Consider the following 27847-nt stretch of genomic DNA (forward strand, 5'->3'; position numbering starts at 1 on the left):
GAACCCCCCCTTAAGTCTATCCAATGGGAGCGGCCATATTAACTTCCTGTTCTCAGGATCGGCCGGATTATTCCTCCCCATTAAGTTATCTTTGCCATGTTAAGTTGCTGATTGTTGTTGATTAGTTCAGGCAGCCTTTGTAAGGATGGGGGGGACAGGAGGAAATAGATCAGATAAAGCTGGCTCTGCCACAGGCTGCCACTGATTTCAGCCTCTGAAACCATTATGATGATTGCGTATCTCCCAACCACCAGCGAATCAGGATGCAGAGGGCGGAGCTTGGGAGGTAAAGCGTCACTCAAACTGGCATGCGCGATATGAAGAATGGATGAATTGCAGACTCGAAACTCGCTGTCCCAAAAAGTTGGACAAAAGTAGACCTCGGAACAGGAGGATTGAGTGACAGAATCGGGACTGTCCTGCACAGAACAGGACAGTTGGGAGGCATGCAACTGAATCAAAAAGCAACAATTTATACTAAGCCGTGACAGCCGGCCAATCAGCCAAGTCACGCTGACGAGCCAAGCAGGCAGCTCCATCTACCCCAAGCGAGCCCCGCTTAGCCCTCCGAGCCCTAAAGGGGTCCCAGGCCGTGGAGATCCGGGGCCCGTCTCGCTCCCCCTCCCCTGCCTCCCGTCTCCGCGTCCAGAGACACGCGAAGGACTTCAGTCAGACGTTCGGATAGATCTTGGAAGAGCTTCATGTGGCACCGACCTGCCATCGAGAGCAAAGCCTCCCCGAGGACCGTCGCCTCCAGACGTAACCTCAGCGGTCTCTTATTGTAACCGATCGACATGAAACGCGTCGGGGGATAAATTACCGAGCACAGCCAGGGCTCCAAATATAACCAAGGAACCAAAATCTAAAGAAAAACAGGAGCGTGTCGGATAATTACTGCAGACGGCTCATTCCCGGGGCGGGGGGTCTGCGTTTCTGCTTCGTATGAGAGAAATAAAAGGAATCCAAAACGCTTCACAACATAACAATGGAGATCAAAACCATTTACTGTCCGCATTAGAAAAATAAAAATAAAAAATTGTATTTTGGAATATAATGATCTCTATTATAAACCCCAAAGTTTTCACACATTTCCAAAAGGAATCAAAACAAACACAGAAATACAATAAACCTGGCAACAAAACGAGCCTTCAAATTCAGGAAATACAATACGCTCTTCCCAGCGATTTATATACAGTAATATAACTCCTCCCAGCGCCGCATACAGTAATATAACTCCTCCCAGCGCCGCATACAGTAATATAACTCCTCCCAGCACCGCATACAGTAATATAACTCCTCCCAGCGCCGTATACAGTAACATAACTCCTCCCAGCGCCGCATACAGTAATATAACTCCTCCCAGCGCCGCATACAGTAATATAACTCCTCCCAGCACCGCATACAGTAATATAACTCCTCCCAGCGCCGTATACAGTAACATAACTCCTCCCAGCGCCGCATACAGTAATATAACTCCTCCCAGCGCCGTATACAGTAACATAACTCCTCCCAGCGCTGTATACAGTAATATAACTCCTCCCAGCGCTATATACAATAATATAACCCCCAGCGCTGTATACAGTAATATAACCTCCAGCACTGTATACAGTAATAACCCCCAGCACTGTATACAGTAATATAACCCCCAGCGCTGTATACAGTAATATAACCCCTAGCGCTGTATACAGTATTATAACCCCCAAGTGCTCAAACACCACACTGAGCTGATGCTTTATGGCAATGCTAATGAAGTCCGTTCCTCAATAGACTTTCATTAGTCAGAGTGTCCAGCGATTAAGACTGAGTCTGATATGCAGCTGCCTGAAAACATTATATTATGGGGGCAAAAACTACAACTGGGGTAAAAAAAGAAAACATTTTTTTTTTATCTGCTACGAGGAATGAATAGTCTGAAGTTCTCATTTAACATCATAAAGATGTTCTGCAGATGAGGAAGGAAGGTTCTGCCAACACCACCCCCGCTGTCCTCCCCCAGTCTTCGTTTTTTGTTGTGAGCGCATTCTGCCCCCTTTAATACCCAAAACCACGGCTTTCACCTGAAATTGAATGTTTCCAGAATATGAAACATCTCGAAGTGGTTTCCAGTTAAGTAAACAGAGCACAGCTGGTCTCCCCGTCCCGGCAGACACCTGCGTTCGCATCTCGAGAAGGTCAGGGCGCCCGACGAGCCCCCGGCCAACGTTTGTTTTGCATTAAAATCCCGCCGCGGGCAGAGCGTCTCGCCCGCGCTCCTTATCTCACCTGCGCTCCTTATCACGCCGCCGCTCTTTACACAACAACTTAACCTGGCTTTCCTCGACACGCTTCAGACGCGACGCCGGCAGATCCAAAGACAAACGCAGATACGGTTAATATTTATACTGCAATCAAAACAAACACAGAGTCTGGCTCTTAGACCGAGACTCCCATCACTCCCAGCCAGACATATGCTGCACCGCACAGCTAGATCACCAAATAACGGCCATTAATCCTGGGGGGTAACACGGGAGAAGTACAGGGTACAAATAAGCCTATACTGGTGGCAAAAGCCCTCAGAAGGCATCCAATGGCTGAAGTGATGGGAGTTGAACGTTGAGAAGCTGTGTTGACAGTAAACAGGAGCATGATGCGTGGCCACCAAGTAAAAACATCTGTTACTTTCTAACAAGTGGGGTTTACAGCCGAGAACCCGATACAAAGCTTTCTATGGAGACGTTCCGGTTTGGGGGTGTAAGGCCCAAGCCCCCCGTCTTCTGGAGCGGCACTTCTCCTGCGGCAGAAAAAAAAAAATGGGGGAGGGGCTGAACCAGCCAACTTCAGCACCTAACCCCGCCTCTGGCCACACCCTGACACAGGTGTGTGAGAAACGATATATCCATACCTGGGAACATCCAGCCTCCAGCTACCCAGGGCCCTCCCCTTTTCAAAACGCAGGGTAGGCGGTCCCGCTGAAGTTATGGGTGGGGCTAGCCCCAACACACACCAAAACTAGCCGTGGTGGGCGGGGAAGTGGGCGGAGAGTAGGGGCCCGGAGACTCCTCGGGTTCGGATATATTCTGGTCGGATCCAATTTTCCGAGTTCCGAGCCCCCGGGAGACGGGAAAAAAAACAAACTTATCGTTTACAGAGCAGGAGAGTCATTTTAATGAAATTCCGCCGCGTTCTCCACCAGCGATGTAATCTCTACCGCGCTGCTTAGATGACGCGTGCCCCTCACTACCAAACACGTGACGCCGAGACGGGTTTCAGTTTACACGGAGCGATGCCTGCCCTTCCCGTGTTATCAGACCCACGCGAGGATTCCATTTAATGCGAGCAGCAAGTTATCTGCTCCGCAGCTCCGGGGGTTTATTTCTTCTCCGTCCGCATAATCATCCTGAGATTTTACCTACCAGAACCCGCTGGCAGGTCGGCCCCATCCGGCCCCCATCTAGTCTCCCGTTTCTCCTGCTGTAAAGACTTAAACCTTAATCAGTCGTCGGTCTCGTCTTAGATTCAGGAGCCGTATGCCTGTCCCATGCATGTTTAATACCCTCACTGTATTACCCTCTACCACCTCTGCTGGGAGACTGTTCCACTTATCTACCACCCTCTCAGTAAAGTAAAACCTCCATATTAAAATTAAGATGGACACCAAGTGAAGTTTACTAAGTAATTAAGAAAAAAAAGCAAGGGTTATCCTCAGTTTCTGAGGGTCGCCGCTGCATTTTATTAGCGCTCGTCAGCCATGCGCGGGGACAGATTTCTCTTGTCCTACCGACGAGGTTCTATATTCTCCCCTCCCCCGCCATCTAATAAATTTAATCCGCGTTATCATCTCTTGGACGGCAGAGACAGGACGCCTCGCGCCTCCCTGCAGCGCAGCCTCGCTCTGCTTCTCGTAACGTTATTCGGTCATAATTGCATTTGATGCATGGCAGGAGGACGCCGCATGCACCAGCACCGCAGTGAGGATACGCCTTAGAGGGGGGGGGCATCCGATATTATCCTGTGCGTGATATATAACAGACACGTTACCGGACGGCAGATACACTTGCTCCATTTACTGTAGAGATATGCAGGATGCAGAAAAAAATACGCATTATTATCCGCAGCCCATGCGGGGACGGCGCACAAAATCCGTATACAGATCCAGCTCCACAAATAAAGATCTGGCAACGGAAGACATACCATCAGGATGGAGTATCACAATTTGGCAAAAGATGAAAATCATTTAAAAATCTGGGGGGGTTTATTAAACACACCCTCTAGGGGCAACTCGAGGGGCCATGCACAAACTAGAATGCCGCTTCAAAACGCACAAGACACTTCAAGAAATTAAGTGGAACCGAAGTTTGCTGCCTTTTTCAGGATCCCGGGGGAAGCATTTACCCAGCGCGCCGGCCGTTTCCTGCAGTGTTTCTCTTGCTGAAATCATCAAGCTAGATACAAATAAATTACAATGCACTCTACAAAAAAAATGACATCATAGAAAGCATCATGACATCAATATGTCATAGAAGTTCTTGGCGACGGCAACAAATGAGGGAGAAAGAAACATTTTCAGAAACTTGCTACATTGAAGTTAATTAGAAAAAAGCAGTTATTGTGCAAAGTTGTGCACTCGCCATGGCAACCATATTTCTTAGCACCAAAACTCAGTGTTTCGGCTATAACACCCCCCTCCCCTGTGTTTTATTGAATAAAAAATACAGAAACATTAAATATTAGCATGTAACATTTTTTATATACAAAATAAATACTTAAATTGCAAAATGCATTCGCAACAAAATCTCTCCAATTTAGCCGGATTATTGTGGTTTTTTTGTTTCTTTCTTTTCCTTGAAACGTGATTGGCCGAGCTTTCTGTGGGAGGAGATGTCACCAGGACACGGCTCACTCCTGTCACGTAGAGGAACATGAGGGCAAAAAGTATAGATAGAACCCCCCCAACATGAAATGTGGCATTTGGGGGCCTGCAAAGGAGAGCCCAGAGAACTATGGGTTAAATTGACATTGTTTCATTTATTAACCCATTTTCTGCTGTTTCTATACACATTAATCGGGGCTTTTAGGGCTGTAGAACCCTGCGATCCCCTCATACCCAGCAAACAGGGGGGTAAATACAGGATACTGCAGAACCCCCCCCCCATGCATTTGCAAAGGGGTCTCACACAGAAATGTAAAGGGACCCCGCGGCTATCATCATTAAGGCGTATATGATGGAGCGTCCCTTTAAGGCATCCCATTGTACAGCGCCGCGGAATATGGTGGCGCTATATAAAACAATAAATAATAATAAATCTATTGCAGGCACTGAGACCCGGCGGCCTCCTGTATTCAGAGCGAGTTATTTCCCCGAACGGAGCCACCCGCAATAAATAAACTAAAGGGGGAAAAGCGGACGGAGTAACAAAGTATCCGCTCCTCGCCACAGAAAGCGCTCCCTGCGCGTTTCTCTTCCGTTTCCTCAACTTCTGCCCCAAATGTTAATTTTAGGTGAAAAATAAACTCTTTGCTTTCTAGGAGGTTTTTCTCCCCGGGGAGCTTTTAGCCCAATTACCCTCAATATGCTTTGCTGGATTGCATCGGTTTTCCCTCCCCATTTCCATCCTCCTTCTGATTAGCGATACCTGCGTTTAAAGCGGACCTTCGGGGGGCGATTCCCGCTCTTCTGTCCTATGGATGTTAACCCATCGAGTGCTGCAGGGGTGACCAACAGAACCTAAAAAGGGTTTTGTGACCGTGGACGTGCTCACATAGGCAGTGGCGCGGGGAAAATTAAGAATTGATTATTGATTTATATAGCACCGACATATTCCACGGCGCAGTACAGCGAACTTCACAGCATTGACTCGTTGGCATAATCTACATCCTTTGGGGCCATAACCAGTGGCCCCTGTCCGTTAGGGCCGGGTTGCTCTCTGCAGATTGGCAGAGGAGAGGGGGAGGGGGAGGGGGGGGGGTGTAACCGGATCGGGGCGATGTCGATCAGGACGGACATGTGATTATGGGATGCAGGCCGTATCGATGGAGAGTTCCTGCATTTAGCGGCCCTGGGGAGCGCTCCGGCTCTCTAACCCTCTCCTCTTACTGCATTAAAGAACAATTCCCTCAGCCGAGAGCCCCGTCCGAAAACTAATGGATGCGCCGGCGACAGCTGGAGCCCCGTTAACCCCTTCACTGCCTGCCGCCATATACAATTCATACGATATACATTCATTAAATTGAGAGTTAGATTTAAAAAAAAAATCCAAATATTGTATACAAAGGAGCTGATATCATCCTCTAGATTGTAAGCTCACAAGCCGAGCCCCCCCCTTTACCTAATCTAACTGTTGGTCTTAGTCTGTCAGTTCTAGTTTTGCCAGACCCTCTTAATGTAAGGACTGAAAGAAGTGCTGCGGGAATTATTGGTGCTATAGAAATAAGCAAAATGAAGAAAAAAATATAAAAAACTCCAGATTTGGTGTAAAGAAGAAAAAAAAAAAAAGTTTACATTTTAAAATAGAGCAAAACTAAAGCTTTTTCTTCTTGTGCTTTTTGTGGCATATTGTGTTGCTGTTCTTTACAGCGCTGGTTTCTGAGTGCATGTACAGATACACCCAGTACAGATTGCAAGCTCTTGAGATCTGAGGATATCAGGCGATCGGCCATATCACATTGCAGAGACTCGCGCATGTTCCAGCACACAGCCTGGGGGAACCGCAGGCTATAAATCAAAGGGGATCCCTTACTGGGTGAAGCCCGGAAAACGCGTTATTACAATTATTTTCCAAAATATTAAATTTTTAGATTAACCAAATTGTGCGACCCTGAGAACCTGCCCATTCACCCCGATACTGGGGTAAAAACCCTGAGAATCTGCCCGGTCACCCCGATACTGGGGTAAAAACCCTGAGAACCTGCCCATTCACCCCGATACTGGGGTAAAAACCCTGAGAATCTGCCCGGTCACCCCGATACTGGGGTAAAAACCCTGAGAACCTGCCCATTCACCCCGATACTGGGGTAAAAACCCTGGGAACCTGCCCATTCACCCCGATACTGGGGTAAAAACCCTGAGAATCTGCCCGGTCACCCCGATACTGGGGTAAAAACCCTGAGAATCTGCCCGGTCACCCCAATACTGGGGTAAAAACCCTGAGAATCTGCCCGGTCACCCCGATACTGGGGTAAAAACCCTGAGAATCTGCCCGTAAACCCCTGCCAGTCCCGGGGCCGGATATCATTGTTATTTCTGTAGCTTTAATGACTTCATTAGGTGAATCTGATAAAGGGCAGAAAAAGTGCTTTTTACAAAATTATAATTTATCGGCCTCGGAAATGAAATCTAAATGAAATCTCTTTAGTGACGGAGGACGGCCTACAAATAATCTTGAATGAAGTAGCGTCCAGTTTCGGCCCCCCCCCTTCTAAATAAAACAAGAGACAATTCTTTATTTCAAAAACTTTATTAATCTTCAACTACGGATTTTAATTTGTCCGCGGTGCGGACCGCATATAACACGGCACCGCAACACTCAACTTTATTAAATGTTTACATCGTTGATAACTTTATAACCGTTTATTAGCCAAACATATTTTGGCCCAGTATATAAACATTTCACCGTCAAAATCACAACAACAATGATAACCAATCATAGCCATGAAGTAACCGGCTGGTATGGGCGTGTCCACCTGTATCCCTGCTGGTATGGGCGTGTCCACCTGTATCCCTGCTGGTATGGGCGTGTCCACCTGTATCCCTGCTGGAACTGCCGGCATCCCCCAGCGCGGCAGTCACATGACCCTACGATTCACAGGGGCAGCTGCCCCCGGAGTGTCCTGCACTTACACCTCTGTGCACCACAAGTAACCGCACCTAGAGGGTTAACTCCTGCACCGTACCAGCCTAAAAACCTGAGCCCCCGGCTAATGCAAAAAATCAGGGAGGGATGGGCAGGAAAATATTTTTTTTAAATGCTGACCCTATAGCATAAACCCCCCCTTTATATATCCCCTCAGGGAGGGCAATTACCCCCTCCTCCCTTCTGGTCTTGCACGTGCCTCAAAGGCTTAACACCTTAGGTGCTAAAATTTTGCCTAGTCATGCCTTAACCCTTAACACTAGGCTTTCAACGGGGTACCTCGTCCGGCACTTCATTCATGGGGCCCCTCCGTCCAATTCTTTCCCTACGGGGCTGTTCTAGACGTCCCTAGAAGAGATACCAAACCCGGGGAGGAAAAAGGGCCGTCAGGGGTTTGGGCCCAAAGAGGGACAGAGCAGCCTAAAGAGGGACGCGAGTTGGATTATAGAACGTAAATTTGATTATTTGGAGACTTTCCCCTTTTTGCCACCGATTTGTAGCTCGGAAGCCGTAGAAAGTTTTTGTGCCATCAACGTGAGCTGAGAAAATGCCAAGTTCACTAAACAACGCAACAGACACCTCGCGGCACACAGAACCTTTATCCCCAACACCCCTGACTGCAGCTAAAAGGGTAGAGATTCATACAGCGGGCAGACTCATTGTACAGCGCCACGGGATATGGTAGCGCTATGTAAATAAATGATAATAAATGCATTATACAAACAGGGGTAGGAATTTAGCCAAGACGTCGCTCGCCTCTCACATGCACCACAGCCAATGTCTGACTGATGGGGAATCTTGCCTGCTGGGTGCCTGAGGGTAATGGGAGTCTTAACACAACAGAAGCTAGATATCTGCTGGTTGCCATCTCCCTGATATAGAAAGCTTTTCTCTCTAATCCATACATTACCCCGACACCAGACCCTGTGTGCTGTATAAAATATAACCCTCCCCAGCACTGTATACACTAATATAACCCCCCAGCGCTGTATACAGTAATATAACCCCCCCAGCGCTATATACAGTAATATAACCCCCAGCGCTGTATACAGTAATATAATCCCCCAGCGCTGTATACAGTAATATAATCCCCCAGCGCTGTATACAGTAATATAACCCCCCAGCGCTGTATACAGTAATATAACCCCCCCAGCGCTGTATACAATAATATAACCCCCCAGCGCTGTATACAGTAATATAAGTAGCCTTCCATTAAAATGTACAAAGTTCTTTGAAAATGTCTTAAACCCCCATTTAGCAGATAATTCCCTTGTGATGGTATTAAGGGATGTTCTTTGGCTGATACACGCTGTATAATCTCTGGATTATTTCAGAATTCAGGTATTTATTCAGCTTTTACCATCGCACTCTTATAAGATCACTGTGCATGGAAAAACCAGACCTTTTTTTTTTTTTTTGCTCAGTTTCTGTGCTGTTGCCTAGCAACCTGCAAACTGTACACAATTGTTGGAGTCACTCGAAGAAGTTGGCCGCATCCTCTGGTTATGTCACTTTCCTATTCAGATCACCCGCTGCTAAAATTGCCGACACAATCCCAACATACATCAGCCCCCAAAATCCAGACAACGTTTACCAGAGACATAGTACCTGGCGGCACATCTGCCAACATTCGGCCCCCGTCTAGTCGCCCTTTTCTCCTCCTTAATCAGTCGTTGGTCTCGTCTTAGATTCAGGAGCCGTATGTCTATTCCATGCATGTTTAATACCCTCACTGTATTACCCTCTACCACCTCTGCTGGGAGGCTGTTCCACTTATCCAGATGAAAAAAAATATATGTAAAGCTCACAAGTTTGAAAATATTTCCAGGGCCATCATATTCCGCAGCGATGTTCACCAGCAATACATTACGGACACAGCACAACCAAGCAGCTGTTATCGCAGCAAATTGCTATGCAACCAAATCAGAATCAATAAATTAGCGTTAATGTTAAAAAAAAAAATAAAAAAAATGGGGTAAATCAGCATCATTTAAGACAAATGATAAAGAATACGGATTAAAAGCCAATATTTTTTCTTAACCCCAAGATAATAGGATCCACGGTCCTATTCTGGGTGAAAATCACCAGTTTTAGCCAATATCAGAGAAATTTTCCCCACAACAGGCTGCCCCCACTTTAATGATAAGAGGCTGCTATCCGATACACGGCGGCCTTCGGTGTCACACGAAGCAGATGCCATGGAGCCGCAGAATTCACTTACTGTCCCTTTAAAGAATCACTTTCACTGATACAGCGCAGTGCGTTAACCCTGTGTGCGCCGGGGGTCATCACATAGCAAAGGAGCGGACCATTTAATATTATTATTATTGGTATGTGTTAAAGCTGTATAAAATAAGATGTCGTTAACCTATTGAATGCCACAGGGGTAAGCCACTTCTGGGCTCTTTTTGTCACTAAATGATTGCATGATTGGGGCCAATGCGGATACCTGATAGGCATTTTGTGTAAGATATAACTATATTCTGGCAACCAGGGGTAGGTAGTTCGTTAACATCTCTATTCAAACACCCATCATCCTCAGCAGACCACATTAGAACCAATTCCATCCGCCTCATCAGTGCCGGCCAACATCATAAGCGGTAACAATGAATCAGATATACTTCTGAAGTTATCAGGGGCTGGCAGCGCAGGCCTCTGCGGCTTATAAAAGGTTAAACGCAAATGCTTTTTATACATAGAGCAGTGAGTGAATGGGGCAGTCTGTGGGGGTCGTGCGGTTGACCTCTGTGGAGGGGTAGGGGTTAATCAGACAGGATGCAGCCGTGAAGTGAGGATAAAGGGTCTATTTAGACGGTCCCCACCCAGAGTCTCCCAGATGCAGCACAATGACATGGAACATTCTTTATGCTGTGGATTTGAGCAATAAGTGGTTAACATGGGTACTGGCTGATCAGGATGGGTAAGAGGGAGCCCTCCAGAGGTGACCCACAGACACTTGGGGGGGGGGGGGGGGGGAGAACCCTTGCACCCTATTAACACTTTCATCCCCAATATTGTGTTCTTTTGAACTGGAAGGGTTAAAGGATGTCAGACCAATTACAATCTGCGTTTTCCAGATAGAAAACTCCAAAATTACTTTTTAGATGAAGGCAAAATTCTCAAATAAATTGATACTAGCATGCAGGAAACATCGGAAGCTGAAGGGTTAACCCTAACCTAACGATGCCGTTTAAAACAAACTTGACACAAAGTATCCATCTTCACATCTCTGGGAAACAAAGAGTTAAGGGGCCCTGATGCACAGGGGGTGCTATTGGATAAATGCCCCCTAACCTGGGCTGTGAAGGTTAAAAGCCCCACCCAACTACCCCTCAATCAACCTCCCAGCCTGGTATCTGTAGAGCATTTCCAAGGCACACAATGCCCTGCGTTAACCCCTGAAGGGCCAGCGGGGAGCCCTTCTTCTACAAGAGCCCAATCAGGACCCCATGGCAGGGGAGGGGTTAAGGAATGCCCCGCCCTGTGTTTACAACGTTAGCAAATGCACCTGCCACAGGTTCTACCTGCCGAGACCCAGCCCCCACCAGTACAACAAACTGCTGGACTCCAACTCCCATCAGCAGTAGCCACATAACCCAGCCGAGTCTCTCCAACACCCTCCCAGTCCCTGCTGTAGCCACCAATACAGTCCTGCTCCCACCACCCTCAGCCAGATCCATCAGCTGAGCCCCCTGCCCCTTTCTCCATCCAATACAAAAAAACAGCGTTGGGCTTCAACGTCTAACACCCTCAGCCAGACGCCCCGGACGGTGACTGCCCCACATCCCGAGCCTCAACCAAGAAAAGACCTCCAACTCCTATCACTGGCAGCCACAATGTGATCAGGAGCCCCTGCAGCCCCTCCACAAAACCCAACGTGAACCCGGAGCCCCACTATCTGTGGCTTCGCAAAATATAAGGAGGGGGGGACTCCCTTAGACAGGCTGAGGATGATAGGCGTTTTTCCAAGCACTGCAACAGCCAGACCCCCCCCCCCCCCCATTTACTTACATATCTCCTTAACTTTTTCTCAGGTGGGGATTTCCTCAGCCAGCCAGAGCAGACCACCTCTCCCCCACTCATCCTGCCACACGAGAAGGGGGTCCCACTGTCCAGATCTGTCATCCAAGGTGGGGGGTGGTGGCTTGGTGTGGGGGGGTTATTGCAATCCAAGAAGCATTGAAAGCAGCAATGTAAAAATAAAAAAAAGCAAAAAATACAAATTCTAATAAAATCCGAAAACCTCTGTTTTTTGTTTCAGTGCAGATCCACGGGCATGATGCCCTGGCTGAGGGTACAAGGGTTTCCCAGTGCTGAGCACACTGCCCTCAATGTCTTCACTACACAGCTCCTGCCTCCTGCCTAATGAACAGCTGCTTTAGGAAGCAGGAAACTGCCAATGTTTCCCAGGCTGGCCACACCCATCTCCCCAGAGTGGGCGTGGTATCAATACAGGGCATTTAACCCATGCATGCCTGCACTGCACTTCAGGTCAGACCCACAGGGGGTTAACCTGCCACTTGCTTTCAGTTAGTAAACATTCCCGCAAACAATGTAACAAAACATGGAACGTTCGCAACATTGTGCAAAACAGGCAATAAATTAGCTGGAAATCATTAAAAACAGCTTTTATATACAAAGTATCTGTAAAGAATGAAAAATAATAACCATTAAAAAATTAAGAAACAGAAGAAAATATGTGTCGTTAAAACTAAAGTCGAATTCAAATCGAATTAATCAGAAACATATTTTTTAATGGGTTTCAATTCCTGATTCCAATGTGAAAATCACAATATTTCTGCCAAAAATTATGGAATTCATATGTAGAGCGCTTGGATTTTTGGTGCATTTTGAAAATGAAAATGTTGGCTGGCTAGGTGTGATGGGAGTTGTATATCCGGCCAGCAGGTTGTGGATAATAGTAATGCTTCTATAACACCCCAAAGTAACAACTGCATAACTAGGAATTAGTATCAATAATTCTGGTGCCCCCACTGAATTTTGGAGCCCCCACTGTGTCAAAAAATATGAGTGCAGGTGCTGCTGATCACTAACTCCCCCTAAATTAACATTATTGGGGGGGGGCAGAATCAGATGCTGCTCACTTCTCTGATAAATAAAGGGTTAAAAGAATATTGTAACCCCTTAGCTTCTTCGGCAGAGGACTAAATCCGGCAGTAATATGGGGGCTTCCGAGTTCCCCCCTCCAATGCCAAAATAGGCCAGGAATGGATGGGGATCGCCTTTAACCCTTAATGTGTCATTCAAAACCAACGTGCCCCCCCTCCTAAATTCCGCCACATTTTATATAATAGGTTTTCCTTTTTCTTATACACCTTGAAGATAAACATCACCTCCCTGTAGATTGTAAGCTCTTTCGAGCAGGACCACCATAACGTTATGCAGAGCATTTCAACATGCGTGGATTAGACATGCAGCTCCTGAATCTTAGACGAGACCAAAGACTTTAAGGTTTGAGTCTTTACAGCACGAGAAATGGGCAACTAGATGGGGGCCGGATGGGGGCCGATCTGCTGGCGGCATCAACTTCTGGAATAAAACGAATGGAAATGGTATTTTGCTGTAAAGGTTTTCTCGGTTATAGGAGAATTATGTTACTCTGGGTTGGCCCAATTCACCAAGACTTTTTATGGATGCCTCTGCTGCCCACTGCTGGCACGGTTAGGTAATGCAGTTCTGCTGCTGAGCTCTTTTAGTTGAATAGATTTACTGTATTTGGAAGACATTGATCGATTCTTACAAAGTTCTATGATCTAAAGCAAAAAGACCCCAACTTTACCTTAAAGTGATGACAGCTAAAAGCAGAAACATCAGAAAAAACAGCTGCGTTTTCACTTCATCGAGCACAGAAACCTAGAACCTGCTGGCAGGTCGGCCCACATTTGGCCCCTGTTTAGTCTGCCTGTTTCTCCTGCTGTGAAGACTCAAACCTTAATCAGTCGTTGGTCTCGTCTTTGATTCTGGAGCCGTATGTCTATCACATGCATGTTTAAATTCTGTGTACCACTTCTGCTGGGAGGCTGTTGCATTAAGCTACCACTCTCTCTAAACTTCTGACCCTCTAGCATGAAAAGCTTTTGCCCGAGTAGGATCCAAAAATGAAAAAGGCAATACAAATGTTCAGAAAACGTAACGTTTAGGGGAAAAGACCTTAAGAACGGAGATGTGGTTAGCAGTATTTAAAGCCACCTGTCACTCTCACAAATCTCTTGGGTTACAGTCCTATACATTAAAGATTCCTATGTTTAAGGGTTAGAATCATCCATATATACTGTCTATTTCTCTCTGTTGTTTGTCATTTTCCACATTCTCTCCCATCTTTCTTCTGTCTTCTCTATTGAATCACCCACCTCAAACAATATCTGACAGCCCATCATGCACACAGCACTATACAGCAGCCCCACCGTAACCCTCCTCCCTACACTATCCTGCAGAGCTTTGGTGTGAATTCCTTGTCACTCTGGGGTCATACAGTGAACGTCCAATCAAATTGCATTTTGCTTTTAGCCCCCCAAGTGACCAACAATCCCCCCCCAGGGACAAGGCTTTTATACGTATAAAGATAAGAACCCTATGTGTGTAGAATACACCATCACTAAAGGCTGCGGCATTTCCCCTCTAAACGTCCCATCGCTTTACCGATGACAGATGGAGCTCTAGAACTCTAGAGGTAGTGGGTGCCTGGCCAGAGTCGGGAGTTGTCGAAGACCGGGACACTTGGGAGGTATGCTCTAGGCGGCTCCCCACCTACACCTTTTATTTTATGTATTAAAATGAAGGAGCAGCTGCGGTTCCCGAGGCCAGATGTACTCCAGCCTTCCTTCCCACTTCAAACGCCGCTTTAAAACACAACCAACATGCTTTAGTAATAAAAAACACAATTTACGTTGGGATTAAATATTACCGCCATGTAAATCCAACGCGGCGGACGGAGCGTTATGACTCTATTACTAAACTGACAGCTCGTAGGCGGCCGTGTCACCCCGGATCCGCTCCGCTGGCCCCATTTATTTTCTGGCGAACGAACTCTTGATTATTTTTGAATTGAAACAATTTAATTTCGGTAACGCGCTTTGTGCCGCCAGCCTCGCTTGCAGCAATCAGGATAAATTTAATTTGCGTCTCCGCCGGAATAATATTCTCTATCGACTTGTGGGAAAAAAGTTAGCAGCTAATCAGGATCCTGCTGACAGCATCTTGCAGCGGCATCGCGGGACGCGGCAGGAGCTGAAAAGCAATAGATTCAGGTTCCAGGCGCCACTGACTGATTCCGCTCGTTACGCAGCTTTTCTATAAGGACGTTATACATCATCGTACCGGGGGGGTCGATACCAGCTGCTGTCCAGTCACCTGTTCATTAATGGGACTGTACAAAAAAAAAGACGTCATCCATTCAAACAAAAAGGGTTCTTTACAGTAAGAGCAGTAGAGATGTGGAATCCACTCCCCGTGGAGCAGAAATGGACTGGATGCTTTTAGTGCCGTTTGACCCGTCCAGTCGCCCGTCTCTCCTGCTGTAAAGACTCAAACCTTAATCAGTCGTTGGTCTCGTCTTAGATTCAGGAGCCGTATGTCTATCCCATGCATGTTTAATACCCTCACTGTATTACCCTCTACCACTTCTGCTGGGAGGCTGTTCCCTGTATCTACCACCCTCTCAGTAATGTAAAACTTCCTTCCATCTCGGCCTCTGACCCTCTAGTGTTGGATTCCGTTTCTCCTCCATTCAAGTAATCGTCCCTCCTGTCCTTTTATGAATTTAAATGTTTCTCTCTGATCCCCTCTCTCTCTCTTCTCTCTGGATCGTCTATTACTGCCTAAATCACTCAAGCAGGCCAAATCAGGGACATTATAGTTCTAGCTATTAACTTATTTTCTCTGCAGAACTGACATTTTCCTTACCTATAAATCTTTTGAAACACCCCCAAATGTCCTTTGTTCCTGCCGTGATCAAGAAAACACCATTTTATCTGTAACCCACTCCAGGGTCATAACAACATTATTAATTCTGTCCTTTGCCTCATTAAATTGCACCCCCCCCCCCCCCCCCCCCAGGAGGATCAATCCTGTTACAAATTTTGGTGATGTGAAAAATTAAAGAATCAGAACACATATCCCGCGTTAAATACCATCGGTGATATTATTAACGATCGGACTACGTGGCACTGGCCCCCGAGGCTCTGGTAACCTTTCCTTTGGCTGATTGTGCTTAATTACAATGTATCAAGGGGGTAATCGCAATATATGGAACAGCCAGTGAGATATTGCAGTGTTTACAAAGGGCTATGTTGCCTCTGTATAAATCAAACGTAAAACCACCTTTACCGACCGGAGTATATAATATATAATATGAGGAATATACAGGGATATAACGGGTTATAAGGACGGGATTAGTTATACGGGGGAGAGTATATAATATATAATATGAGGAATATACAGGATATAACGGGTTATAAGGACGGGATTAGTTATACGGCTGGAGAGTATATAATATATAATATGAGGAATATACAGGGATATAACGGGTTATAAGGACAGGATTAGTTATACGGCCGGAGAGTATATTATATATAATATGAGGAATATACAGGGATATAACGGGTTATAAGGACGAGATTAGTTATACGGCTGGAGAGTATATAATATGAGGAATATACAGGGATATAACGGGTTATAAGGACGGGATTAGTTATACGGCCGGAGAGTATATAATATATAACACGAGGAATATACAGGATATAACGGGTTATAAGGACAGGATTAGTTATACGGCCGGAGAGTATATAATATATAATATGAGGAATATACAGGGATATAACGGGTTATAAGGACGGGATTAGTTATACGGCCGGAGAGTATATAATATATAATATGAGGAGTATACAGGGATATAACGGGTTATAAGGACGAGATTAGTTATACGGCTGGAGAGTATATAATATGAGGAATATACAGGATATAACGGGTTATAAGGACGGGATTAGTTATACGGCCGGAGAGTATGTAATATATAATATGAGGAATATACAGGATATAACGGGTTATAAGGACGGGATTAGTTATACGGCCGGAGAGTATATAATATATAATATGAGGAATATACAGGATATAACGGGTTATAAGGACGGGATTAGTTATACTGCCGGAGAGTATATAATATATAATATGAGGAATATACAGGATATAACGGGTTATAAGGACAGGATTAGTTATACGGCAGGAGAGTATATAATATATAATATGAGGAATATACAGGATATAACGGGTTATAAGGACGGGATTAGTTATACGGCCGGAGAGTGTATAATATATAATATGAGGAATATACAGGGATATAACGGGTTATAAGGACGGGTTTAGTTATACGGGCCGGAGAGTATATAATATATAATATGAGGAATATACAGGGATATAACGGGTTATAAGGACGGGATTAGTTATACGGCCGGAGAGTATATAATATATAATATGAGGAATATACAGGATATAACGGGTTATAAGGATGGGATTAGTTATACGGCCGGAGAGTGTATAATATATAATATGAGGAATATACAGGATATAACGGGTTATAAGGATGGGATTAGTTATACGGGCCGGAGAGTATATAATATATAATATGAGGAATATACAGGATATAACGGGTTATAAGGACGGGATTAGTTATACGGCCGGAGAGTATATAATATATAATATGAGGAATATACAGGGATATAACGGGTTATAAGGATGGGATTAGTTATACGGCCGGAGAGTATATAATATATAATATGAGGAATATACAGGGATATAACGGGTTATAAGGACGGGATTAGTTATACGGCCGGAGAGTATATAATATATAATATGAGGAATATACAGGGATATAACGGGTTATAAGGATGGGATTAGTTATACGGCCGGAGAGTATATAATATATAATATGAGGAATATACAGGATATAACGGGTTATAAGGACGGGATTAGTTATATGGCCAGAGAGTATATAATATATATAATATGAGGGATATACAGGGATATAACGGGTTATAAGGATGAAATTAGTTATACAGCTGGAGAGTATATAATATATAATATGAGGAATATACAGGATATAACGGGTTATAAGGACGGGATTAGTTATACGGCCGGAGAGTATATAATATATAATATGAGGAATATACAGGATATAACGGGTTATAAGGACGGGATTAGTTATACGGCCGGAGAGTATATAATATATAATATGAGGAATATACAGGGATATAACGGGTTATAAGGACGGGATTAGTTATACGGGCCGGAGAGTATATAATATATAATACGAGGAATATACAGGATATAACGGGTTATAAGGACGGGATTAGTTATACGGGCCGGAGAGTATATAATATATAATACGAGGAATATACAGCATATAACAGGTTATAAAGACGGGATTAGAGGTTGCTGATCCAGTGACCCTTTTTTGAGGCACAGCTGGAAATCTCTTTTTCATCCTAAATTATATGTATGGAAATAAACATTTGTTGAGAATGCGTCTTCAACATACCGGGAGATTTCCCAGCAAAAGGGGATTATTGATAAAATCATGCAAATGAGCCCAGATTTTTTCTTCAGTTTTGTTTTTGAAAACACTGTATAAAAAGATTCCTCTGCATTATGAGGATTTTACCAGCTTTTAGAAAGGAAGAAATAATTTAGAGATACATTTACAATTAAATCTAACTTCTTCGCGTTATAAAGTAGCATTTGTTGGATACTGAGATGTTATGCCGAGGTCTGGGCGCTTGAACATCCTGCTTTCTGACAGCCTCGTCTCATAAGATCTCGGACCCCCCTTCATATTTCTGGCCGGGGGTCCTCACAAAAGGCAGGAGTGCGGAAAGCGAGGGAAAGGAATGACGTCTTTAATGTTCTCTACTCCCAGAACGCATTGCAGGTAGCGTTCAAACCCCATTCCAAAGCCTCCATGGGGGACCGACCCAAATTTTCTTATATCTAAATACCTGTTTGTAGAGAGAAAGGATGAGACAATTAAAGCACCAAAACCTTTTTTAATTCTTCGGAAAACAATTACATAAATCGTGCCTTCTATGTCAGAATACATCTTATTTCATGACATTATTTATCGTGCTTTAAAAAAGGGCCATGGCTGGCTAGCTTCTCCGCAGGACGGACCCCGCATAACGTATCGTTCCCCTCTTTGGCAGTTAAACAGTTAATTAAAAGCAAGCTTATACACCCTCGTTTTCCAAATCACCCTGAACCTCCTCGTACTTGTAAATTACCTCTTTATAAAGATATAAGCCCCAAAATAATGGAATCATTTTTTCCTTGTACTTAACACCTTCCTTACCAAGTCTCTTTAGTACCATACAGTTTTTGGCCATTTTTACCATTTGGGGATTTTCTGCTTCGCAGCAGGTGCCCTTAAGAAGTTTGGGGTTAGTGAATGGGTAGGGGTTATAAGTTTTACATGTAGTTCTAATGACATAGAATAGAAGGGCTTTTTCCGCGTGTGGGAAGAGGGAGAAAGTTTTTTTTCTTTCCTGCGCTGATCACACTGTAATCAGCAAGCAAGGCTCCATAGACTTGCATTGCTGATTGCAATTTGCGTGATCAGCCAGCAGGGGGAGCAACCGGGGATCCCAGCACAGTCTAGACAGACCCTGCTGAGTCTCTCCTGTCCTCCAGTGACCTCCAGGTTGGTGTCAGCAGTGATGCTGGAGATCGAGGTGAATGCTCACACGCGATTCTTTCATTTATATTCTGGTTAATACGTTTGCCATAACTTAGCAATCAGCCGATCAATACATGAAGTATTACATTTCTTACCACTGATAAGTGTCACGAAGTCCTAACCTGTTAGAAAAGAACAAAAATGTGCAGATTAAAGAGAAGAAAATGAGGAAAAGGGGATTTTATCAGAGGAAGCATCTGGCGAAAGATAAAGCATCCTGTTTATTAGGTCTGAATTAAGTGGGTCTGTGCACCCCTTGTTACTAGTGGAGTACCTCAAGGACCGGTACTGGGACTATTTTTTAAGTAGCAATATTACAGAAGATACAAAGGTCTGCAACAGAGTTGACATTCTGGGTGGAATAAACCAAAAAAAGTACATTAAAAGAGTGGCTGAGAGTGCGGCGGCAGCAGTTTAACATTGATAAATGTAAAATAACGCACTTGGGACATAAAAAAGATTGTACGGAAAATATAGTATTAAAAGGTCAGCAGAAAACGCAAGCAGGGTGCTTGGTGTATAGAGAGGGGCTTCTGCCACGTTACAGATCTCTGGTCAGACCTCACCTATAGTATTGGGGGCAGTTCTGGGGACCCCATTTCCAGGAGGATAGAGGCATACCGGAGAGCGTTCGTATGAGGGCGACTAAAATAGGGAATGGTTTGCAGGATGAAAGCGATGGAAGACTGAGGGCTCTCAATATGTCCGGCTTGGGGGGTCCCCACAGGTACAAACACCTCTGGCCTAAACCTATTACTACTGCGAAAAGTAGCGCGGGTAAATCTAATCGGACTTAGGATCTTAACGCGATCTCGCACTCCTGTTACGTTGTTTAACGTACGTTTCCAGCCGCAACTGAAGTCTGTCCATCCTCTCTTCTCTAAGGCTTCCCCCAAACAGCTCACCAACGCCCGGCACAAGGAGGTCCACGGCTGCAGCCTGCACGGGACACGCGGGGAAACGATAACGGGAGGAAGCGCTCGCTGCACGCGGCCCTAACTCCTTCTTATTTAATGATATTTATAATATACGCCGCTATCAATGTATCAATTAATCTGTGTCAGCGTGCGCTGCGAAACATCCAACACATGGTGATTCCCCCAAACAGTAGAAACATTTAACTATACATTATACAGGGCCGGCTCACTGATTTATCTATACATTATACAGGGGGCCAGCTCGCTGATTAATCTATACATTATACAGGGGGCCGGCTCGCTGATTTATCTACACAGTATACAGGGCCGGCTTGCTGATTTAACTATACAGTATACAGGGCCGGCTCGCTGATTTATCTATACATAATACAGGGGGCCGGCTCGCTGATTTATCTATACAGTATACAGGGCCGGCTCGCTGATTTAACTATACAGTATACAGGGCCGGCTCGCTGATTTATCTATACATTATACAGGGGGCCAGCTCGCTGATTTATCTATACAGTATACAGGGCCGGCTCGCTGATTTAACTATACATTATACAGGGGCCAGCCCACTGATTTATCTATACAATATACAGGGGGCCGGCTCGCTGATTTATCTATACATTATACAGGGGGCCGGCTCGCTGATTTATCTATACAGTATACAGGGCCGGCTCGCTGATTTATCTATACATTATACAGGGGCCGGCTCGCTGATTTATCTATACATTATACAGGGGGCCGGCTCGCTGATTTAACTATACATTATACAGGGGCCAGCCCACTGATTTATCTATACAATATACAGGGGGCCGGCTCGCTGATTTAACTATACATTATACAGGGCCTGCTCACTCCCTACAACCTTGCTCCCAGGGTGCTTTATGGGACAAAAGTTAAATCTCCTTCAGAGCCGCACATTCCAGAAAAGAGTTTCTTGTGCCAGGCTGGCGGCGTGGAGCTCGAGGCTTACCGTTCGCTGCGGCCCGTCCTCATTATCGCGGGCGTAAAACGGTTTCAGGTCGTACGGGTAGTCGACGACGAATACGGGGACGTCGCCGCAATGATTCACCAGAAACTTCTCGTGCTCCGTCTGTAAATCGCATCCCCACTGCCGGGGGAAAGAAACAGACTAAGTATTTTGGCCAAAAACACACAAAATAAAAAATAAAAAAAATTGAATTCCGAGAAGACCTTTTTAATTTTAAGGAAAAAAACGTTAATGTCTTCCTCCGGCATTCTGAATGAACAAACCTTAGCAGGCATCTGACATTTTTATTCTCTAAAGGGTTAACCATATGAAAATAACACTATTCCATGGCAACAACCAAGCATTTTATATTCTTCCAAACACCCTTTTTTCCTATCCTAGTACCCTGAGTTTTCACCCCGTTCCTTGCGAAGGGTTTTTAGTGCCATAGATTTTATTTTTGCCATTTTTACCTTATATTGGTTTAATCGATATTACCCTTGTCTATGTTTGATGAATCAACACAAATTATACATTTTTTTTTTTTTTTTTTTACAGAAAAATTGGGCTTTTGTTTGAAACCATAGAAACATGCAAAAATAATCATTGTGGGCTCTTGTATGTTTAAAAAAAAAAAAAAAAAACGTAAAAAAAAAACCTATAGCAAAAAAACCCAAAAACGTATGTTCGGCAACATCACCTGATTACGGGAACATCCCACATACACATTTCTTCGATGTTTTAGAGGGCCACATCCGCCCCCCCCATAGCAGCGGTTGGTATTATTAATAATTCTGGCTTAAGGGGTTTTATTTATATTTATTGCACTTTTATGAGTGCAATATGTCTAGAGACCTTTAAGGACCTTATGTATGCCAGCGATATCACAATGACATGGAAAGATGTCCCTGCAGCTGCAGGACGTACCAGTACGTCCTATAGGGCTTCTTCGCACAGCTTTTTGGGACATACAGGTACGTCTATATGGTCGCAAAGGGGTTAAAAGCCCTTAGCGGAGAAATACGCTGCTGACACTTTAAGGGGTTAAAAGAGATTTTCACTTTTTCTTTGGTAAATAAAAAGAAGAGACTATCGGGATCGCGATTATCCTACGATTTCCAAGTATTATTCATAATCCGTGCAACGCGCGAGGAAACGGGAAACGGTTTTCTGGTGATATCGCCAAACCGCAAGCGCCACGCGCTGGGCACCCACCTCCGGCTTATACCGGAACAACTTCTGCGATTTCTTTAATACTTCGACCGCTTCGGTATAAGTCATTCTGACAAAGGAAACAAAAGGCGATCAATTCATGTCTCGTAGGGTTTAAACCCGAGCTTTACCTTTTAATCAGGTTTATAGGATACATAGAATTTCCTTCTGTACTCAAACCTTTATCAGTCGTTGGTCTCGTCTTAGATTCAGGAGCCGTATGTCTATCCCATGCATGTTTAATACCCTCACTGTATTACCCTCTACCACTTCTGCTGGGAGGCTGATCCACAGATCTACTACGCTCTCAGTAATGTTAATAACCTAATTTAAAGAGAACAATGGCAAAATTATGTTTGCACACATATGATAAATATGTGTTCCAATGTGTGCGGTCACCTTAGCTACTTGTCATAGGATTTGCATCCTCGTTAAGTTGACCCTACCCTTCGGAGAAAGCCGGTTTGCTCAAGCTGCCTTCGGAGGGGGAGTTTGCTGAATGGAGGGGCTGAAGTTAACTTTGTCTCCAATCCAATACCCCTGTATTTTAAGGCGATTCGTACTTACGTCACAAAATCGCTCGCTAGAAGCCTGTCCAGTCTGTCCTTAAGAAAAAGGGGGGGGAAGAAAATATTTAAAAATATAAATAAATGATATTTTATAAAAAATTATTGAATTTCCAGGATTAGTGAAAAAAATATACAAGTAACTTCTGTTAAGCGGCTCGCGGACGTCGTAATCTGACTGCATAAAATTAAATAAAACTTAAATATTTAATACATTATATATTGCAGTTACTGTCAGTAAATTAACTCCTTCATGACGGGGCTTTAGCACCTTGAGTGACAGGAGCTGTTTTTGCCATTTTTAGCATATCTTTGTTAACCCATGATTCCCCTTTTCCATGTTTAATGCACCCGCACAATGGTCTTTCATTACCCGTAAAAAATAATTTCAAAAACAAACAAAAAAAAAAAAAGACTATTTCATTTTTTTCTGATATCTTACACAAATTAGGTGACACTGACCAAAAAAAGCCCCCACTTTATGCCCAGCAATGTCCTCCGAGTAGAATAATATCCCACATGCATAGATTTTTCATTTTATAAAAGGAGCAAAAAGTCTATTTATTTTTTATTTATATTTTTTTTCTTTTTTAGACTTCTTTGACAGATGCCTTTAAGATCATAAGTGACCTCTAATGGAATAGGATGGCACCCCTTATGATGTCATCATGGGAGTCTGTTTAATCATTTAGTTTTTTGTTTTTTTTTTCCTTTTTGAATATTTTTTAAAATATTTTTTGAAGGGTGAAACAGATTCACTGAATATTTCTTGACTCAGGGAGGGAGGGAGGGTGAAAGCTGGAGGTTGGGGGGAGAGCTAGAGGTATAAGGGGGGGGCAGGAGGAAAGTCTTTAAAAGGAAGTACGTGAGGCTCGAGTAGGGGGTAGAAATTAGGATGGGGGGTATCATGGAGGGCTTTAACTTACTGTCTGTCCGGGGGAAACGTATTTACTGAAGAACTCAATCTCTTCGGGGCACTGAGACAGTAACGCGGAGGTCGTCGACTTAAAGAGATTCTCCATAACCTAAGAGAGAGAAATCATTCATTATACCCCGGCAGAGAGGGGCTTATATCCATCCTTCACTGAACAATGTATAATGCATACCGATCTACCGATACATTATACAGGGGGCCGGCTCACTGATTTAACTATACATTATACAGGGGCCGGCTTGCTGATTTATCTATACATTATACAGGGGGCCGGCTCGCTGATTTATCTATACATTATACAGGGGCCGGCTTGCTGATTTATCTATACATTATACAGGGGGCCGGCTCGCTGATTTATCTATACATTATACAGGGGCCGGCTCGCTGATTTATCTATACATTATACAGGGGCCGGCTTGCTGATTTATCTATACATTATACAGGGGGCCGGCTCGCTGATTTATCTATACATTATACAGGGGCCGGCTCGCTGATTTAACTATACATTATACAGGGGGCCGGCTCGCTGATTTCACTATACATTATACAGGAGAATGTAAATGTATATGTAAATCTATACATTATACAGGGGGCTGGCTCGCTGATTTCACTATACATTATACAGGAGAATGTCACTGACTGTATTATTATTTATATAGCACCGTCGTGTTCCGTGGCGCTGTACCTGCATTACGTCCTCCAGACTTTCAGTAAATGAAATCTCCGCTTCCACCATGTAAAACTCTGCGAGATGACGTCGACTTTGAGAGTTTTCGGCTCTAAACGTGGGGCCAAAGGTGAAGACGCGGGAGAACCCCCTGGACGGGACATCAAAAAAAACGATAGTCGGATTCCTGATGTTCCTAACGACGTTCACATTTCTTAATACTATTGGCTTACGGAGTTTGGGAAGTAGTGATTTTTTTATATATATTTTTTTTAGTTATAGTGGAAGGGCTAAGGGGCACTTAAAAAAAAATAATAATAATAATAAAAAAAATAAAATATATATATATAAAATATTTTTATATATATTATTTATTATTATTTTAATTGTTTTCCCTTTTTTGTTATTGCACTATTCCCAATGCAGTATAGCTCAAGGTATTTTATGTTTTATGCCAGTAATGTCATGTGATATCACTGGGCTCCCAATAAATGTTTATTTGCTTACTTATTTTATTTATATATTTATTTTTCATTTTTTTGGAAGGGGAAGAAACTGTTTTTCACCATCTCCTCCTCCTGATCTGTCTGATGAGGATTACACTGTGATCAGCAAGCCAGGCTCCATAGCCCTGCATTGCTGATCTAAGTGCATGTGATCAGCCAGCAGGGGGAGCACCGTGACACGCGAGCACCGTGACACGCGAGCACCGTGACACGCAATCCGTTCACTGGAAGCTGGCAAGAGAGAATCCGGGTCGTCAACAGACAGTCTGATCTCACCTGTAGAGGCAGGGAGACGTCTCTCCCGCCGCAACAAAGTCAAGACGTACCGATACATTCTTGGCACAGCTTTCAAGGACGTACAGGTAAGTCCTAATGGGATCAAAGGGGTTAAATATAAAAAGGTATGTGGTTTAAGTGTCTTACAATTACCCAGACATGACTTCCAAATGGAGCTGCCCCGACACCGTCAGGAACGCGGGTACATCGAAGAAACCAGCATCGTCCCCACTGCCGCGGTCCCAGTTTGTAGCCTGGAAAGTGACAAAGGGAACAAACCGAGTAATGAGGCCGCTACAGGTAAAAGAGCCCCGTAGCGCAGCCCTGTGTCTCTAACCGGCCATAAATACCTGCAAAGTCAGAAGATGGGACCTCTGAGGTCTTGAAGTCTCTTATAACCCAACGTCTTATCACTAAAAGGTATTACAAAAACCCTGGGAGCTTACAGACGTGCCGAATAATTTCATCTCCCCGACCCCACTCAGCGTTATGAATGGCTGAACCCGGGGAGCTTCTCTGGTAGGAAGGACTGAGCCGACTCTGTATGATGTATATCAAGCTTTTCACTCAAACCCCCCGCTGCCCTGCAAGAAGCAGTGTTACAAATTTACAAACCTGGTTTAATCGCGCCTCTGTAATGCAACCAGATATAAAAGTACCCCCCGGTGGGGTAAATATGCCATACAAACAGTAGTACGTGGCTTTAAAATGCACCTGGGAGGCAGCAGCCCTTCTACTGCAGTTACGTGCTTGAGAACAGGGAGCAAAGGGGCTTCTATTACCACGGAGGTTACAGGGGACGTCCGCAGGTATTATTTCTAATAATATATTAATGATTATGATTTGAGCGATCGCCACTGCCATTCTTATGGTCCTTGGCAATCCACGAGACCAAGGAACACAATGTGCCCTGCTTAAAGGGCGGAGGGGGAAATATTTATTCATAGTGATTTGTATTTGACATCACGCCAATAAAAGGTCACCATTCTAGAGTGCAATAAAAAAACAAAAAAAAAACGAGGTTAAAGCTCCAACAGAGAACGCAGGAGATAGGATCCTTCAAGACAGGGAATGAGTATTTAATGACATCATTATTATTATATTTAATAATTTTAAGGTCTTTGTTAGCCAGCCTGTATTTAAATAGGACAATGTTAGCGCTTAATAAAGGTTAATAATATTTAGAGAGTCATATGGCCTTTGATACAAAATTACCAGTTTTTACTGACCCTTTAAGCTTTTGGTACTTAAAGAAACTTAGAAACAGAACCTGCCGGCAGATCGGCCCCGTTCGGCCCCCGTCTAGTCTGCCCGTTTCTCCCGCTGTGAAGACTCAAACCTTAATCAGGCGTTGGTCTCGTCTTAGATTCAGGAGATGTTGAATTAAAAAAAAGTCTTGTTGCCTACCTCCACCTTAAAAAGCTCGCCGGCGCCTTCACAGTCATTAGAGGTAATAACCGGGGTGTGGATGTGCAGGAAGCCGTTGGTCTGTCATTGGATAGAACAGGGAAGAATCGGACATCGGTAAACATAAAAACGGTTCTTAATATAAAAAAGGTAACTTACCCTCTACCACTTCTACTGGGAAGCTGTTCTATCTATCACCCTCTCATTGAAGTAAATGAAAGTGGAAATGCTTCCAGCTTAATTTTCCCATTGCAGAGAAACAGCGCCACTAAGTGGGCAAATGTATGTACTGCAGTTTAGATCAGTTTGTTTTTTTTGCATTCATACTCATATGCGATTTAATTCGGCTTAGAAGTTTCAAAGTAGTCATTTTGAATACCAGCCTCACCTGTCTGCGGAACTCTCTATTATTATTCTGAAATAAACGGCTGCCGGGCATGGAAATACCTGGAAGAAGTCGTGTACGGCTGCCGTGGCCGCGCTGCGCACTCTCAGCAAGGAGCTGAACGTCTTCGTCCTGCAGCGTAAATGAGGAAACCGTCGGACGTACTCCGGCGGGTGCCGCTCCTTCAACTTAAACGGGAATTCCTGCGCAGACCAGAATGCGGGTTATTCTGTACGTAAACACACCGTCATTCATCCGCGTTCTCATTTATTACCTGCCCCTCCACCCTGAAGCCTATTAATCCCCCAAATCTTGTATACTCACCTGTCAATCAGTCAGCAGCACATCTCGGGAACTACATGTCCCATGATGCTCAATCAACCTTAAGGCTGCCTGAGAATCATAGGATTTGTAGTCCACAAAGATTTT

The 27847-nt window shown here is 44.3% G+C and overlaps 2 protein-coding genes across 2 annotated transcripts in view; both read right to left on the reverse strand.

The window, feature by feature from the left end:
• LOC149276031 (GRB2-associated-binding protein 2-like) overlaps window positions 1-11912 on the reverse strand; it is a 52333-nt gene extending 40421 nt beyond the window's left edge. The window contains exon 1 of the mRNA XM_089503987.1: window positions 11841-11912. Within this exon, the coding sequence (XP_089360113.1) occupies window positions 11841-11912 (72 nt within the window). The remainder of the gene's footprint in view (window positions 1-11840) is intronic.
• Window positions 11913-18693: 6781 nt separating this feature from the next.
• Window positions 18694-27847, reverse strand: part of LOC149276032 (asparaginyl-tRNA synthetase-like) — a 35473-nt gene continuing 26319 nt past the window's right edge. The window contains exons 5-15 of the mRNA XM_089503988.1: window positions 27481-27621; window positions 27034-27114; window positions 25780-25880; window positions 24863-24995; window positions 24170-24268; window positions 23245-23282; window positions 22681-22747; window positions 21469-21606; window positions 20414-20511; window positions 19668-19694; window positions 18694-18838 (exon numbers count right to left, since the gene is read on the reverse strand). Of these exons, the coding sequence (XP_089360114.1) occupies window positions 18694-18838; window positions 19668-19694; window positions 20414-20511; window positions 21469-21606; window positions 22681-22747; window positions 23245-23282; window positions 24170-24268; window positions 24863-24995; window positions 25780-25880; window positions 27034-27114; window positions 27481-27621 (1068 nt within the window). The remainder of the gene's footprint in view (window positions 18839-19667; window positions 19695-20413; window positions 20512-21468; window positions 21607-22680; window positions 22748-23244; window positions 23283-24169; window positions 24269-24862; window positions 24996-25779; window positions 25881-27033; window positions 27115-27480; window positions 27622-27847) is intronic.

This window comes from Sceloporus occidentalis, unplaced genomic scaffold (assembly GCF_023333645.1).
Source record: "Sceloporus occidentalis isolate IW3139 unplaced genomic scaffold, rSceOcc1.0.p SCAF_250, whole genome shotgun sequence".
NCBI lineage: Eukaryota > Metazoa > Chordata > Lepidosauria > Squamata > Phrynosomatidae > Sceloporus > Sceloporus occidentalis.